Genomic DNA, 18,157 nt, shown 5'->3' with positions numbered 1-18,157 from the left:
AAGCCTTCCTTCAGATATCTTCTTTCTGGGCTCTCACATCTGCCCTGTGAGTTCCTTTATTCCAGTGTGTGGCTGATTGAGACGTAGTCCTTTCATTGCCCTCCGCCTCCCTTATCACATAATGAGCCTCTTGAGGGAAGGAACTCAGGGAGAGTTATATCTGTTTCCCAGTACCTAGCATTGTGCTCGACCCATAGTAAGCACCCCATCGACGATTAAAATAATTGGCAAGATGGGACTATTTCTAGACCCCTCCAGAAATGGCTTGTCTGGCCAGCTCTTTGTCTGCCAGTCCTGTGTCCTCACTCTGTCCTTATCATTTGCAGTAATCTAATGGGAGGGCACAGATACCCCTTAACCAACGCTGGCATTTTCTGACACCACGTTCTAAGTGCAGAAAAATGTCAGAGTCCCAACGGAAAGCGACAGCTGTGCCCTCAGCCAGCAACCCTTACCACAAGGGGAGAATTCTATTCAGGATGTTTCTGTGGTGGGTTATTTTTCCCCAGTGTGACCTAGGTATTTTCTCTTTCTCATTTTTCTCCTCATAAAGGTATGAACTTCTTCACACCTTAAACTTTGATGCTGTCCGTCGTCGTATGAGTGTCATTGTGAAGACTCAAGCAGGTATACATTTTTAAATAAAAACTTGACTTTTTCTCTTTTTCCATTTGTATATTTGTATGTTGATCAGTTATTTTAAGGAAGGAAAACATCTCATGTAGTAATAGATGACTACCTTAAAGTCATGCAAAGCAGTAGCTTTGCTGTGTACGCCTTAATGTGCTTATATAAGCACGTATGTTCTGTTTGCCAAATTGTCAGAGGCAGAGCCCTCATATGACAGTATATGCATTTTCTCGGAAACTGAACTCTACTCTTCAGTCCTGAATGTCCAGGCAGAAACTGAAAGGGTGACTTTTTTATAACTCATGGTAATGACGAATCACCAGTAATGTCTGCATGCAGCAGCCCAGTCCAGCGGGATGGTTTGAGATTAACTAGCAGTAGAATTCTTGAGTATGGAGAGTTGCTGGCTCTCTGTGCTTCCCTTCCTCACTCCCCACTGCTTTATACTCCCAGGGAGCAGGCAGGCTAGGGATGACTAAGGACCAGATTGCTGGGAAAGGATGTGGTGGCTTCACTCCAGCATGCTGGGCTCTTTGTTTGATCAAGTGGGGAAGCTTGCCCTTGGCACTGGAACTGGTACCATCATCCCAGGGTTCCCCCGCATCCTTTGGAGGAGCCGTGGTAGCTGACATACCTTCTGCTTGGATAGAACCAGAGCCGTAGGGGAGCACTCCTGCCTTATTTGCGGGCTCCCAGATGCCTCTGTGTGTGTGTGTGTATGTGTGTGAGAGAGAGAGAGACAGACAGACAGACACGGAGAGAGAGAGAGAGACTGTGACTGTCTCTACATGGTTTTTCAAATTTTCCTTGATTTATATCCTAGTAACTTGCCTTTTAATTTTTTTTTAAGATTTTATTTATTTATTTGACAGACAGAGATTACAAGTAGGCAGAGGCAGCGGTGGAGGGGGGGAAGCAGGCTCCCCGCTGAGCAGAGAGCCTAATGTGGGACTCGATCCCAGGACCCCGAGGTCATGACCTGGGCCGAAGGCAGAGGCTTAACCCACTGAGCCACCCAGGCGCCCCACTTTTAGTGTTAAATCTATCCCAGATTCCTTAGTGTGAGAATGGGAAGATACAAACAAACCCTGGAGGGAGCGTTTCCCCTTTATTCATACTTTGCAGTGTGACTGCCAGGTCATGAAATTGATTTCATTCTGTGAATGCCAAATTTGTCTTGTGGCTTTTAAACACAGTGTGGATGTGTGAGAGAAAATTAAAAGAGAAAACCACTTAACATTTGAGATATTTGGTGATCTTACCTGTCTGTATGTATGCACTTACACACTACTGCAAATGATGAGACATCTGAGGAAGTGGTCTGCCAAGGGCCTTGACCTCAGCTGCACTTCTTTTTAACTTCTTGAACTCAGCATTTTGCTTTATACAGATAAAGTGTCTTTTTTTTAAAGATTTTTATTTATTTATTTGACAGAGATCACAAGTAGGCAGAGAGATAGGCAGAGAGGAGGAAGCAGGCTCCCTGCTGAGAGCAGAGCCCAATGCGGGGGTCTATCCCAGGACCCTGGGATCCTGACCTGAGCCGAAGGCAGAGGCTTTAACCCACTGAGCCACCCAGGCGGCCCGGAAAGTGTCTTTCTTAATGCTCAACGGCGACTCCTTTGCTGGTTGCATGGACTGACAGAAAGCCACACTTACACCTGCACTCTACAGTGCTATTTTCAAGTTTCCGGTACAAACTCCAAGCCACTGTCATTAAAGCAACCTCTGTAGTTCTTTCAAAATGATTTTTATTTTATTTGCACTTGGGTTTGGTCTTGACATCAGTAGAATGCCATGTGTGCACTTTAAAACATGCTTGGCAACGTTTTCAAAGAGAATTCAGAAGGAGCTCCTTGACATAAGTACAGTCTCCCATGATTCCCTGAAAGGAAGTACACTTTAGCAGAGGAACTTGTTGTGCGCTCTTGAGTTATCTGTGTCCATGCTGGTCTTCAGAGGTAATGGGCATTGTCTTGCGAGAGTGAAGGTCGAGATGGCTCATCCCAGGATCCACAGTAGCTGAGTGGGAGAGGCCACCTTAATAGTTCCTGTTATTAGGGGCGCCTGAGTGGCTCAGTGGGCTAAAGCCTCTGCCTTCGGCTCAGGTCATGATCCCAGTGGGATCCAGCCCCACATCGGGTTCTCTGCTCAGCATGGAGCCTGCTTCCCTTCCTCTCTCTCTCTGCCTGCCTCTCTGCCTACTTGTGATCTCTCTCTGTCAAATAAATAAATACAGTCTTTTAAAAAAGTAGTTCCTGTTATTAAAATCCCAATACCAGTCTTAAAATTCTAAGTTGAGCCCTTGGTTTTTTGCTTATTTTAGGAGACATCCTTCTCTTTTGTAAAGGAGCAGACTCAGCGGTCTTCCCCAGGGTGCAAAATCATGAAATTGAGTTAACGAAAGCCCATGTGGAACGTAATGCCATGGTGAGCCTACATCCTTCTAGAAATGCTACAGATGACTGTTTGATGGGATTTCTATTTAAATGTTTAAATGAATTTTAGCTTCTTTTTTTTTTAAGATTTTATTTATCAGAGAGGGAGGGGGAGAGAGCGAGCACAGGCAGACATAATGGCAGGCAGAGGCAGAGGGAGAAGCAGGCTCCCTGCGGAGCAAGGAGCCCAATGTGGGACTCGATCCCAGGACGCTGGGATCATGACCTGAGCCGAAGGCAGCTGCTTAACCAACTGAGCCACCCAGGCGTCCCTGAATTTTAGCTTCTTTTTTATAGTCGATTTTTATATTGGGGGATTTAGTAATACTGTTTTCCTTACTGTAATGTAAAACGTTATCCTGGAGCAAATTTCTGTGCAGAATTTGCAGACTTGAAGACTTTTCAAGAATCTTTCATTTATATTCTGCTTTCTTTTCTTTAAGAGCTAGTATTTTGTTATTCTGAACCTATTTGAATGCTACCTGTTTACTTGCAATCTGTTAGTGGTTTTTTTTAACTAAACATATATCAGGATTTCTTTGTACAGTGAAATGATATTTGAAGGGACTGTGCAATTTTTCTCCCAATTCCTTGGATAACTAGAGATCTTTATTTCTAGGACGGATATCGGACACTTTGTGTAGCCTTCAAAGAAATCACTCCAGATGATTATGAAAGAATTAACAGACAGCTCATAGAGGCAAAAATGGCCCTACAAGACAGAGAAGAAAAAATGGAAAAAGTTTTTGATGATATTGAAACAAACATGAATTTAATTGGAGCCACTGCAGTGGAAGACAAGTAATTACAAAATGATATTCTTGTCATTTTAATGACCATTTAGAGTGGTTTCTGTCCAGATTGGTAATTTTATTCTCAAATTTTGAAATCTTCTATTCAGATCTGTTGCTAGACCAGACTTTGAACCATCCGTGAGAATTAATTTTTTTTTAAGTGAAATATTTGTGGCTTAGAAGAATGAATCTGTCATCTCGAGATCTTTTGCATGTTTACACCTTGAATTTCCTATTTTACAAATATCTGCATAAGTCTCATGATATATTGAGAGCTTTGTGCTAGAGGCATCCTTTGAGCTGGTGCCCGATAGAATTGATAAGGTTTTGGCAGACAGAAATGAACGGAAAGGAAATTCGAGTTAGAGCAAATAACGTGAGAGCTCATTCGAGCCTGGTTCAGCAGGCTAGAGCATGTTTTTGCATACTTTCAAATAATTTGTTTTAACTCTCCAGGCTTAGCTGCACTAGACAGGATTGGAGGGCTCTATCGTTGATCTGACTGAAAGAATACATTTTAGACTCTTAATATTTTAGGAGCTTTTAGGAAATTATAAATGCAAATTTATGAGACTTAGCCAAAAAAAAAAAAAAAGTTTTATCTATATACATTTTTTTTCAGCCACATTGGAAGATTTTGAAATTTTAATGGGATTCATTTAGTCTAATATCTTTCTCATTCCCTGACCAAAGGGAGCTCAAAGAAAGTAGTATTCTCTCCGTGCCTTTTGGATTTATGCCTAAATTCTCTCTGGGGCTGATTGGCTTTCCTGTTCTCAGAGCTGCTCAGCAAGGGGGATTCACTAACGTCCCTCGACACCGCACTAGAATGCCCTTTCCGTTTTGCCCCTTGTCAAGTATTTGTATGCTGAGATATAAAATTTAATGAAATAAAGTGACAGTGAATGAGAACATGCGGTGAGTTCATGAAATTTTAGCTAAGAGGGAGGAGTCTCCATTTTGCCAGTGGATACCAGTTGCCTAAAGAGAGGTCATTAACTTTTCCAAACCTCCCTGCTGGAAAGTCATGTTAGTCAGACCACGCCAGAGATCGCACTCCCCGAAAGAGTAGGGGGTGTGTAGGGAGGCCAGCGGATAACGTCAGGACTCCAGAATGGCCGTGGGTTATAGGACTGCTCTCGCGAGCCTTCTTGCAGCATCTCTGTCAGGAATTTTTGAGGATAACAAGGGCTCCTTTTGTGCCCAGGCTGCAAGATGAAGCAGCTGAGACCATCGAAGCTCTGCACTCGGCCGGTCTGAAAGTCTGGGTGCTCACCGGCGACAAGATGGAGACGGCCAAGTCCACTTGTTATGCGTGCCGCCTCTTCCAGACCAGCACGGAGCTCTTGGAACTGACCACCAAAACCATCGAAGAAAGTGAAAGGAAAGAAGATCGGTTACATGAACTGTTGATAGAATATCGTAAGAAGTTGCTGCATGATTTTCCTAAAAGTACTAGAAGCCTTAAAAAGTAAGAAAGTGCATCGGTTTCTTATACTTAGGCATGGGTAGAAATGTAACTCCCGGCTGTTCGTGCGGAAGGCTGTTTTCTGTGATTGATCATTCTTTGTTTGCAGGTGTTTTATCCTTGTAAGTTAAAACCTTCCCTGAGGACTTGGCCGATGGCTCATTTGAGGTTATTTGGCACTTTCTGCATCTCTTTTAATGTAAAAGAAAATCGTGTATTTCTCAAGATTTAGAAAAGTGGTTCAGTCTTTCGTGTTTAGGGTTTGGGGATTTAGCACTGATACCCTGGCCTGGTCCGTGTCAAGAAAAAACACTCCTTCTTGTGGCCTCTTAACTTGAACGCAGGGAACCCGGTCTCTAACAGTCGCCCTTTCATATGAGGTCCTAGAGCCGTTTTCTCTGTAGATTTTCAAGTCCCAGAACCGTGAAGGGAACCGAATACCTGTTAATAACATGACTTCAACTCTGCTTTCAACGAGCTGCTTGGGAAGAACTTGTAGGACTTAAGGGTCTTGAGAAAAACCTCTCATGCATAATAATTCCATGCCCAGAGATCACTGACCAAGGCTTAGCCTTGTCTAAACCAGTTTCTAGAATTTACTATGGCCATCAGCAAATCAACTGCCTCTTCTGGAATGCCGCAGGATGTCCCCACGCTAAATCCAAAGACCCGTAGCTGAAAGTACTTTGCATTTTTTTGAGCATACCCTTTGTTTCAGGAACCGTATTTAGCACTTTATGTAATTATTCTCACTTGGTCTTCATCACAACCCAGTAAGGCTGTCTTATTTTCTTCACTTTACAGATAGTAAGGCTCAGAGAGATGCAGTAACTTACTCAAGATCACACAGCTAATAAGAGGGGGCGGGGAACGAGTCTGTCCAATTCCAGAGCCCAGGCTTTTAACAACTATGCTCTCTTGGGACCCTTGTGTCTAGTGCATAAACAGGCTTTACAAATGTCTTCCCCGCGCTCATGAGGCTGTGGCCCATTCTGAACCAGCTCTTGTCCTCCTGGCACTTGGGCATCAGTGAGAACAAACGCAGTCTTACGATTGCCGCTCATAAATGTTTTCTTCCTTTAGCCAAATGGTATGTAGAAAGGCAGTCCAGATTACATTTTACTTGTCCATATGTCTTAATCCGTTCCGGCTAACATAACAAAATGTTATGAGTGGCTCAAACAACAGAAACTTACTTCTATTTCTGGAGTCGAGTTCCGGCTTATAGAAAGCTACCTTCTCACTGTGTCTTTCCACGGCACAGAGAGATGAAGTCCTGGTGTCTCTTCTTACAAGGGCACTCATCTCGTGCCATGGGCTCCACTGTAGTGACTCCACCTCCCACAGGCCCCATCTCCAGACACCGCCCCGACTGGGGGTTCGAGCTTCAACATAGACTCGGAAAGGAGGGGAGACATGGAACACAGTATGGTCCATAGAACCATTGAGCGGTTCCGGGGCCCTTTTGTAAAGGCCAGGGCCTCTGAAAAACTGAACTCACCATCTCAGAACATTCCCTCTTGTGGTTCATCCGTTTGGAGTTGGGCCCAGACTTCCCTCAAGTTCTATAAGTAAGCATCAGACCCAGAATCCCTTTTGTTGCTTCTGCTTCTTTTGAGCAGCTCGTGCCTTGAATTCCCAAGGCCCTCTGCCAGATGAGCGGTTCTCCATTACATCCAGAATGAGGTCGCAGCGAACGCCTCAAATGACCTTTGCACCTTGCTTTCCTAGTGCACCCCAGCACCTTCTCTCCCCTCACCTCGTTCTGCCCAGTTCCGTTTCACTTTTGGTCCTCGGGCTGTTAGCCGTTTAGTACCTGGCTCGTTGTGCATATTCTCTCCCGAATACTTCTGTGCTCTCCCAGGGAAGATGAGTTAATGATTCTTCCCGTTCTTCCTGCGTGTCCTACTTAGACTTGATGCTTATAAATATTGCTGGATTTGTTAGGGAGGGAGCCACTGTTCTCTGAGTAGAGGAGCAAAGGAGAGCACATGATTGATATCTCTTTAATTAGTGAATAAAACATGCTTCTCAAATTATGAAGCAGAATATGGACAAGTAGAAAATACCGCCGCGTCAGTATACACCAAGGGAACGTAGAATGAGGAAGGAGGAGGCCCACGAGGCTCTCACCCCTCAGATGTTTGGTCCATTGGACAGCAGCTCCCTGATCACTAGAAGCTTGTCAGAAACGCAGAATCTCCTGTCCCACCACAAACCTAGTGAGTCCGAATCCACACTCGGACAAAAGTCTCAGAGGAGTTTTAACAAGATTCTCTAAAACCTTAAGCTTCAGGAAGCCTAAAATTAGACAACTGAATCAGTAATGAGATCGTGCTGTGTCTAATACTTCGACTGCACTGGTGCTCCAATGGCATCCAAGATTCCCCGAGAAAGATTGATTAATCGCTATTTTTCCCTAATTATGAAAAAATGAAATGTTAATTGGGAGAATTTTCTCAGTTGTCAGTTTTCTGCCCTATGGTTGTGATTTTTTTTTTTTCTTCTTAAGATCGATTGATTGATTTTAGAGACAGAGAGAGGGCATGCACGCCAGGGCAGGGAGGGGGGTTGGAGAGGGAGAGCAGAGCCAGACACGGGGTTCGCTCTCTGAGTTCATGACCTGAGCCGAAACCAAGAGTTGGTCACTTGATTCCTGGTCACTTGACCAGGAGCCCCTCCCATATTTTTTCTTAAGTAGTTGCACCTGTTTTGTTTGTATTTCCTGGCACCTAATATCTCTTAGTCGTCCTGGCTATGCATGAGGATCACCTACAGAGCTTCCTAAAACATAAACCTATAAATTAACAAGCACTGGCAAAGATACTCTGAAATAATTCGTCTGGGAATAGACCTCAGGCATGGGCAATTTTTTAAAGCTGTCCCGATGATTCTAATGGGTATCATTACCAATCCAGTATAAAATGATACTGATTTAAGGAACATACATCATTATTATACGGGAGTTTTTAATGAACACTGTGTCTCTTAGGCTCTCCATCATTTTTGAGAAGCCAGGTTTGTTGACAGGTTTTGTCATTCAGAAAAAAATTCTTCTGTGATTTGTATACCCAAAGCCATTTTGTCTTTTTTCTTATATTATTAAGAAGTTTTCAGATTGGCGATTTGACTTCATATCAGAGTTTGACTGATTGATCTGTAATTTTCCACAGTTCGCCTTGAGTTTCTTACACAGAGACCAGCTGCTGAATGTCTGTTATTTTTAAACCTTTTAGAACTTAGAATCTATATGGGCAGCTCGAGTCTCAAAAGATGTCATGGAAAAGTCTCGCTTGTGCCATTGTTAGAGACAGTTGCTTCTCTACTGTTCATAGGTTTGGGAACCAGACTAATGATGGCCCTTATGCAGGACCCTCCTCTTTGTGGTTTTAAACACAATCAGGCTTCTAATCTCCTATATGGGAGATTCAATTATAGCATTGTTTTTCTTTTCCAGAGCATGGACAGAACATCAGGAATACGGATTAATCATCGATGGCTCCACGTTGTCACTCATACTAAATTCTAGTCAAGACTCCAGTTCTAACAATTACAAAAGCATTTTCTTGCAGATCTGCATGAAGTGCACTGCTGTGCTCTGCTGCCGGATGGCGCCGTTACAGAAAGCCCAGGTAACCGGATAGGAGTTCGTGGTCCATTCTGGGGCTTTCTGTACACGTGTGTGCAAATGTTCACTTCCCTTTTGTTCCTTCTAAGAGCCCTTTCTACCTTATTACATCTTCCCAGACTGCTGCTTCTCCGCGGTCCAATTCAGAGGTCTGCCCACCAGTGTAAAGGGACCCCATGCTTCTTGTCCCCTCAAGCTGGCTGTCCAGTTCCTTCCTTGCCTTCCAGGCTTCTCTAATGAGTGCTTGGTGCGAGCTGCCTCCATCCCGCTGCCTCTCGCTCCCCTGGGACGTTAGCCCGTGTGTTCTGTCTTCCCGTCACGTCATCACGTCCGTTGGCTCGCCTGGAGGGGAGCGCTGACCTTGCCAAATCCGTCGCACTGACTTTTGTTGTCCTCTTTGTTTCTCTGCCACAGGTAACACTACCGGCCTGTCCTCCTTAAAACGTGCCTCCCTGAGTTTCTGTCTAGTCCACAATCTTGACTCTTTTTTTTTTTTTTTTTGTCCTACTTGGCAACCTAATGTCTTTATATTTTGTGTCATCTTCTCACTTCTCACTAATTATCGTTTTTCGCTGGGGCTAAGTCTTCCTTCTGCTTTTCACTTACAGCCTGCCTCTCTAAACACGAATTTCTAGGGCTCTCATTGGTAGTGTCTGGTACTGACTTTTCCTTTATGCGAAATCTCTTACCTCGAGCTGCCTGTTAGCTCCTATGGAATCCCCACTGTCATATTAAATTCCTGTGTCCAAGACAGATCTTAGAATTTTCTCCTTCAGGCCATGTTTTTCTCCCTTCTCTTCATTATTCTTGTCACCGGCACCACATTTTTTTTGCTCCCTAAGTCACCAAATGACCTCTGACCCTTCTCTTCTCATTCGCTCTGTATCTAGTCACTGTACCTTTTGTCATAGCTCTCATTCGGCTGCCGTCTTCCTAAACCTTCCATTCCATCCCAGTCCAAGTCCTGTGACTTCGCATGGACTCTGATTTAGCCTCCTTGTCAGTCTCCTGGCTTTCGCCCTTCCCGCTTCAATCTCTTGCCATGCTCCCAAATGAGTCTTGTTAAAACACCACTTCTCCCGTTATATATTCTTACTCAGATATTTTCATAGTCTCCTAGTCCCTGAGGACGAAGGGCAGGTGACTCTGGCATTCAGGCTCACCCCTGTTGGCCTTATCGTGTGTCTCTGCTCTGCGTCCACTGTCCCTCCCGCACCCAGCTGGAATCGTCCACTCCTCTTGCTTGTTTCCCTCTCTGTGTCGCTCGCACTTACTGTGCCCATGCCAGCTTCCACGTCTGGAATTCTCTCTGAAATCCTCTTGGTCTTAAAGAAATTGGACTCATAATTAAACCCGATTTAAGGGCCACCCCCCATAGGCCGTTTTGCCCAGCTCCTCCAGCCCCACATTGATCTGCCTCACCTTACTTTTTGGCTCTTGGTGCAGAGAACCTTAGAGTGTCAGTTCCAGACTTAGTGTTGCTTCTTCGTGTTCTTCGGCTGCTCGCTCGAGACCAGGGAATGGCTGTGTCCTTGATTTGTCCTTTACACAAACTCTGCTCCCTACTTCACACACGTGCACACGCAGCCCATCCTAATTTACGGTATTGTCTCTGCTTTCTTCTCATTCTCACTCCCCACCACGATCACGTGCTCCTCCTCTTTTTTCTTTTTTTTTTTTCCTTCAACCTTCAGAGCCTTGGTTAGCCCCAATTGAGGAAGTCGATCCTGCCAGAACCGTCTCCACAGAAATCTGTCCCTTTAGTCAGAGGCAGTCTCTCTTTTATGATCTGTTGCTCGAATTGCTCACTGGGATTCTGGTTACTCCGCGGCCCAGGAGATACTTGAATTGCGGACCCCATACTGCTCCAAGCTGCTCCTGGCCAGGATACAGAGCCTCCCTGTAGCTCAGTCCTTGTCCCGTCTTCTAAGCTGTCAACTGCTCCCCTGTCAGGCCCACGTAGGTGATTTTCCAGTCCCTTCTCCAGTCCAAATGCTTGGGCTTCTACTTCACTTCTCCAGCTGTTTACTGAACGTGCCTTCTTGGGTGTTGTCATAACCATCTCAACTCAACTTTCTTTAGAGCCCATCTTCTTTCTTGTCTTCTCCCGCATGGGTTACTGAGCTCACTGTACTTTTGGATTTCTAGATTCAGAGCCTTGAAATCTGTGGTGACTCCCCCATGCTTTACCCTTCCACGTGGTTTCGGTCACCAAATTCTGTCCATTTTCTGATACATTGTTTTTTTTGTCTATTCTTTCTTGGCAGATGCAGGCGTTTTTTTTTTTTTTTTTTTTTTTTTTTTTATTTTTTATAAACATATATTTTTTATATACATATATTTTTATCCCCAGGTCTGTGAATCACCAGGTTTACACACCGTTTAACAGTTCATTGAACTCCACCTGTAACTCGCCACCTAGTTTGGCTCTTTGCCCGCAATCTTGCTTTTTCTTCCTATTTCTCCTGCACCCTGCAACCACGTTCATATTCTCGCTCCCTGTTGATCTGGACCCGGATGTAGCGGTCCATGCCCTGTGTATGAAAACTCATTGATCTGGTCAAGCCTGTCTGTCTGCTGAGCATAGATTGTACTTACCCTCGCTGTGTGCCTTAGGTCATGCCATTCCCTGTCTCTGGAATACTCCTCGGGTCCCCAATTCCCCTTCCACGCAGATCTTCAACCATCGTTCATGATTTAGATAAAAATTACTCTTCCTTCTGTAAAGTCATTCCTGATGACTCGAGCATGTAGTATCCCCTCCCTTCTCTGCCATCTTGAGCCTTTTTATGTGGACAACTTAGACGATAATGTTACAATGTTACCCTTGGACAGGTACCTCACACTGTTAGTGTTTATCCTTAATCTGATTATCTAATATTCTTGTATTTATTCCCCGTGTCTGCTTGTCTGTTAGATGTTTCTTAAGGTGTGTGACCAGCCTTCTTTCTTGGATGTTTGCACATGACATTGCACATTGTATTGTGTGCAGTTGCAGCTGATCGATAAATAGGTTTTGGCACATTGATTTCTTTCGCATGAAGAGAAGTTCTTAATCCGGGTGACCTGGGGCTTGGTAAAAAATAAATAAATAAATAAAATTAAAAAAGAAAACAATTAGAAAAACCATGTTTACCTATCTAAATCTTTCATGATTTTATAGTCCACGACTATATATCTTTTCATCTTTCTACAAAGACGACCTTTAATCTTCTTAATCTATATTTTCAGGCAGGAGCTGTCAACCTTGCTAATTTTATCACCTTCCCTAGACCTTTTCTGGCTGCACTTTCTCTTCTTTGAGGTGCAAGTCATTGCTGCACAAGTTTCACAGGTGCAATTAGGTTAACCAGAATTGTAGCTCATCAAATACAAATTGAGTGTGGGTTCTTTAAGTTTATCTTTGACTCATTTACAGATTGTTTTTGAGAGTCTCTAAATTTTTTTAAAAAGAACCAAGTTGTGGGGAGGGAATAGAGGAAATCTGGCATTTCACAGTAACAGCGTTTTTGTGTTACATGGAATTGGACGTGGGGGGTTTTGTACACTATTTAGTACAACTAAAACATAACTGGATTTTGTTTAAAGAAAAGACTGTGGGGTGGCTTAGCCTCGTGTCCGTTATTTTTAATCAGTCATGTTGAACATGGATTTTATTCTAACTGGTGAAAGCAATTCTGAGGACAGAATTTCTGCAAGGCATTAGTTAGCTTCTGCATTATATACACTATTTTAAAGCTGCCAGATTCTAGACAGTTTTGAGGGGGGACGCATAAAGCGGTCGTTATCTAAAACGTGGGGTGGGAGGCCGGCTGCTTACCCAATATACCTCCACACGTGACTCCACCAGGAGATGATTTCTTTCATTCGCTACCTGCCACGAACACAGCAGTGAGCTGCATTGTGCCACCGACACATCTTGAAGAGACACTCCAGGAAGAGTGACAGGCTTTATACACTTATCTCAGAACTTTCTGCACATCTCACTACCTTCAAGATGCCCGCATTTAAAAACGAAGCTACCTGTGGAAGAGATGAAATCATCGTGGGCATTGGGAGATTCAGTAAAGTGTAGCTGGCAGCTGGAAGGCTACCATTGGGGAAGTCCCTGGGAATATGGGAATGCACCAAAGGGAGTGGTTGTATCTGTAGGGAGTAGAGATGGAAAGGTTCTAGAAGCATCGTTCTCTCATTTCCCACGCCTATTCCAGTAACCCTATACATGTTACTTCAGATCAGCTTTCTGGTCTCCACTGTCCCACTCAACACATCATCTAAAAGGACACGTGAAGCAATGACAAAAGAGGGAAACAGGTTGGCCTCTAGTATAGGTAGGAGACAAGGTTCTCAGATACTTCCTGTATGCATAGAGCCCAAAACAAGGTGGGCACTGGTGTTACATTTAAAATGCTTCGTTCTTTGGCCTCTGAGAATTGAATTAAAGGCTGTTGTATGTAAGACGCACCGAGCACCTTTCTGTTTGCAAGTTCTCCATTTACAAGCATGAGTGCGGCATATGCCCACAATGTCGTAGTTCCACATTCTGGTTGACCTTTTCTGTACCTCTTTTGTATTTAATGTGTAGATTGTCAGAATGGTGAAGAACCTAAAAGGCAGCCCCATCACATTGTCGATAGGCGACGGTGCCAATGATGTTAGTATGATCTTGGAATCCCATGTGGGAATAGGTAAGAACCACCTAATGAAACGCTTATAGTTAACATGGTCTTCTCTTCGAGAGAGAAGTGTTGTGGTTACTCATCTTGAATTTTAATTTGGGAAAGATAATTATTCATTGAACGAACATCCTCATCTAACCTGTCCATCCCAAAGTCCTATCCATGGTGGGAACATAGCAATACCAAGTTAGAGGATATTTTTATATTAACCAGGTCAAGTGAATTTCCCAAACCTACTGGCAGTGCAAGTGATCATTTAGCTCTCACTTTGACAGCGGGCATGGTGTTACTGATTTTCTGCCCCTGGCCACATCGCCTACTTACATTGCTGCACTGTATCTTCTGAGATTCTTAATTGTTTGGGACTAAAAAATGACAGTTGGATGGCTGGTTTTCCACATGGCAGTATTCATGGGTGCTTTGGGCTATGGTGTCGAGTTTATGTGTTGGTGTGTAACAACAGCTTTTTCTACTGCCTGTACCATTTTTCCCCCATGTCAGGGTGCTGCTAGGCAGCAATCCTAACACCCCAGCAAGCCTTTTTTTTTTTTTTTTTTTTTTTTTTTTTTTTTGGAAGGGAAGAACTAATGGTATACAACAGGTGTACTCATTGGTTATTCAGTATGGAAGTGGCCTAAGGCTGCTTGAGCTCATGCAGCACTTGGGCTACTACTCAGTTTCATTCAGTGAGAGGATTTCTCCATCTCCTTGTAACTCTCCAGTTTTGAGCTCCTCAACCACAAACCCCAGGTCTCTGAGTTTCTTAAATATAGCTCCTTATCTAGGGGCATGTACATGTACACACTTAACTAAGTGCCTTTTTTCAGGTAAATATTCCTATTTAATTTTTTTCCTTAATTTTGCCTTGTAATGATTAAAACAATGATTTTGTTTAATGGTCTTATTTTGTGTTATAAATAAGTAATTACCAGCTAAATTTTACTTTGTACTAGTAAGATTCATTGTCCCTGTTACAATACTTTTTGGTTAAAAGAATTTTAAACTATACAAGTGAACTGTGCCACATAAACAAGTTAAAAGTGTGAAAATGGCAAATGAGGAGGTTGTTTATTTTATGAAGCACTCATGGAGATGTTCTCATTTTCAGGTATTAAAGGCAAAGAAGGCCGCCAAGCAGCCAGGAATAGCGATTATGCTGTTCCGAAGTTTAAACATTTAAAGAAACTGCTCTTGGCTCACGGACACCTGTATTATGTGAGAATAGCACACCTTGTACAATATTTCTTCTATAAGGTATGAAACAAAATAATCTATAATTGGACTTCTCACCATCTAAGCCAGTAGTGGTTCAGCTCGGGCATAGGATTTCCCTCCCTTCTTTCACTGTTCCTTTGCGGTCTTAGTACTGAGATTTGTGGTCTCCAAAACACAGGTGATCTATCTAATGAATCAGAAACTAGAAATTCCTGGGGCTCCTTGATGGCTCAGTTGCTTAAACGTCCAACTCCTGATTTCAGCGCAGATTCTGATCTCAGGGTCATGAGATCGAGCCTTGCTTTGGGCTCTGCACTCAGCAGGGAGACTGCTAGAGCGTCTCTCCCTCTCCCGCTGCCCCCTGCCCACACCCCTGTGTGTGCACTCTCAAATAGATAAAAATCTTAAAAAAAAAAAAAAGAAACTAGAAATTTCTTTTAATGTGAGCAATTTAGGATGAAATTTTAAACTCAGCTTTCTTGAAGTGGAATTTAAATGCAATAAAATGTACCCATTTAAAGTGTACGGTTTCGTTTTGACAAATGTATACAACCACGTGACCATCATCCCAGAAAGTTCTCGTGCTCCTTCCCAGTCTCCTCTGCTTTGCACCAGTCACTAATCTGATTTATATTGCTATCCAATATATAGTGATACTTACAGCATACAACATATAAATTTTGGTTTAGTTAATGCAGTATGCACATTAGAGTTGCCTGTTTTAGAACTTCATATAAATAAAATCATATGTGCTCTTTTGTGTCTGGCCTATTTCATTAGAGTAATGTTTTCAAGATTCAGGTTGTATCATATCAATTGTTGGTTCCCTTTTACCCTAAACAGTCTTCTGAACTACTCCTTTTAGTTACCGAGTCCTCTTTTCAGGTGCAGTTGTACAGGTAAAGCAAATAGAAGCAAAATTGCATTCATTGAAGGGTGATGGGTCAAGGGCTGTTTCCTTTCTCAATCTCCTTGTCTTGCCCAGAGATTGCACAGAGCACACTCTGAAGTCCCATGAATACAGTACAAGCCCCTCATTTTATGCCTAAGGAACCTGACATATGTGAAGGTGAACTAACATCTAAAGTATGAAAATCATTTTAAGCCAACATGGGCCAGAACTTGATATCTTGTCCTCTGTTCTGTTCAGTATAGTTTGTTTTTAGTTGTTTTTTTTTTTCGCTTTTTGCATTGAAATAATTTCAGACTTTGAAAAAGTTGCAAAATTAGTGGAATAATTTTCAAATGCTCTTTATCTACTGTTAACACTTAGAGAACAACATAGTTATCGAGATCCGTAAATTGAAAGTAATTGGCACGTTATTAACTAGTCTACATTGTAGTATTGGAATTTTGCCAAAGGTCACACTGGTAATCTCTCTGTGGTCCGTTTCAGGCTCGTGACTGCATTTAGCTGTCTTCTTTACACTGGAATACTCCTATCTTCTTTGTCTCCGTGATCTTAACATTTTTGAAGAGCACTGGCCAGTTTGTAGAATGTCCCTCAATGCGGGTTTGTCTAATGGTTGCTTACCGTGAGAATCAGCACTGATACCGTAGAAGTAATGTTACCTGCTGAGCACATCATATCAGGAGGCATGTGTGGTCACTATGTCTCACTCAGGATAATGTTGACTTAGATAACTTGATTCAATTATCCAAAACACTTGCTGGTGTTTTGGGGGTCTGAAGACCCTTCAACTGTAATCTGTGTAATTTCATTGGAAAAGAGCAGTCTGCTACTAAAATAGATACTTTATTCAATGAGTTAAAAGTTTATTACTATTGTTACTTATTCTCTTACTCAAGATTGTCACAAATTTAGCCTATGTCCTTTCAACATGTCCCCACTGTTTTTTATTTTTTATTTTATAGTGATAAGAATGCCTCACATGAGCTCTGCCAGCTTAACAGATTTTGAAACGTACAATACAGTATTGTTAACTGTAGGTAGAGCGGTGTACAACAGAGCTGTAAAACTTGTCGTGCAAAACTAAAACCGTTTATCTGCTGAGTGTCAACTCCCCATTCTCCTCTCCCCCACTCCCCAACCTTTTTTGAAGACTTGTTTTCTGGTTCCATATGATATTCTAGGCTCATCTTGTAATTTTCCTGCTTTAGTCCTGGATTCAGACATTTCTCCAAGGAACACTGCTTCCTTTTGTTGGCAAATGGCTTTTAGAAATCAAGGTCTTTGTGCCAATTGTGCTCATTGCTTCTGAGCTGCCCTTGGTTCTAGGCCTTGTCGGTGAACAGAGCTAGGAAATATGTATGAGGATATACACAGATCTGTTACATTTGTGAATATATGTGTGGTGCATACACACAACTTTGTTGGGCCAGAATCGTAGGTAGCAGTATGAACCCAGAATGTGATCTCAGTTTATACTAGTCCTTTGATGCCAGCCAGTACCAGGTTTCATTCTGCCCTTCCTCTTTTCCTAATGTGTAATCCCTTTCTCCATTGGTGAGAATCTCAGTTCTCATTATCCTCAGTGTTGTTTATTTACTTGCTCAATCCAAGAACACTAACTTGAGCGATATATTTGTTATGTACTTCTTTTTGTCTTTAGCCTTGGCGTGTATCGTCAAAATACTATATGCAGAGTTATTTTTTTTTTCCTTTTCCACCATTTCAGTGTGGTTATGTTATTTATTTGAAATAGGGTTAGGTTAAGTTTTTGTTTGTACACCATTTTGGTCTTTCATCTTTAATCCTGATTGATTTTAATTATTTTTTAAGTACGTAAAACATTGGCATGGTGTTCTCCTCAAGATGAGGTTCTTTGAGGGGCACCTGGGTGGCTCAGTGGATTAAGCCTCTGCCTTCGGCTCAGGTCATGGTCTCAGGATCCTGGGATCAAGCCCCACATCGGGCTCTCTGCTCAGCGGCGAGCCTGCTTCCTCCTCTCTCTCTGCCTGCCTCTCTGCCTACTTGTGATCTCTGTCTGTCAAATAAATAAAATCTATAAAAAAAAAAAAAGATGAGGTTCTCTGAGAATCTTGCTTAGTGAGTTAATGCTCTAATCAAAAGGAAAATTGTGCAACAGTGATACTTCTCAAATCCCTCTTGCAAAAAACTCTTTTTCCAAAATGAAGGTTTTGAGGTCATCTGTAATTATAATCCTATCCACAGAGAGAACCAATGGGTGACATTTTTATGTGACATGTTCTATATAAATTAAATTGTGTTACAGTGTTTTTGGGTTTGGGGTTTTTTTGGTGTTTTTTTCCCCCAAGTAATAATCTCTACACCCAACCTGGGGCCCTAACTCACGACCCCAATATCAGTCACATGTTCCACC

General features: G+C 42.7%; 1 protein-coding gene across 6 annotated transcripts in view; it reads left to right on the top strand.

Annotated features, from left to right (window-relative positions):
- ATP11C (ATPase phospholipid transporting 11C) overlaps positions 1-18,157 on the top strand; it is a 182,638-nt gene that overhangs the window by 125,450 nt on the left and 39,031 nt on the right. For all 6 annotated transcript variants that reach the window (XM_059156476.1, XM_059156477.1, XM_059156479.1 and 3 more), the window contains exons 16-22: positions 554-627; positions 2,957-3,060; positions 3,688-3,869; positions 5,070-5,333; positions 8,788-8,962; positions 13,544-13,646; positions 14,746-14,891. In XM_059156476.1, the coding sequence (XP_059012459.1) occupies positions 554-627; positions 2,957-3,060; positions 3,688-3,869; positions 5,070-5,333; positions 8,788-8,962; positions 13,544-13,646; positions 14,746-14,891 (1,048 nt within the window). The remainder of the gene's footprint in view (positions 1-553; positions 628-2,956; positions 3,061-3,687; positions 3,870-5,069; positions 5,334-8,787; positions 8,963-13,543; positions 13,647-14,745; positions 14,892-18,157) is intronic.

The sequence above is a fragment of the Mustela lutreola genome, chromosome X (genome assembly GCF_030435805.1).
Source record: "Mustela lutreola isolate mMusLut2 chromosome X, mMusLut2.pri, whole genome shotgun sequence".
Classification (NCBI taxonomy): Eukaryota; Metazoa; Chordata; class Mammalia; order Carnivora; family Mustelidae; genus Mustela; species Mustela lutreola.
The sequence above is the reverse complement of the archived record's forward strand: the minus strand, read 5'-3'. Positions and strand labels throughout refer to the sequence as shown.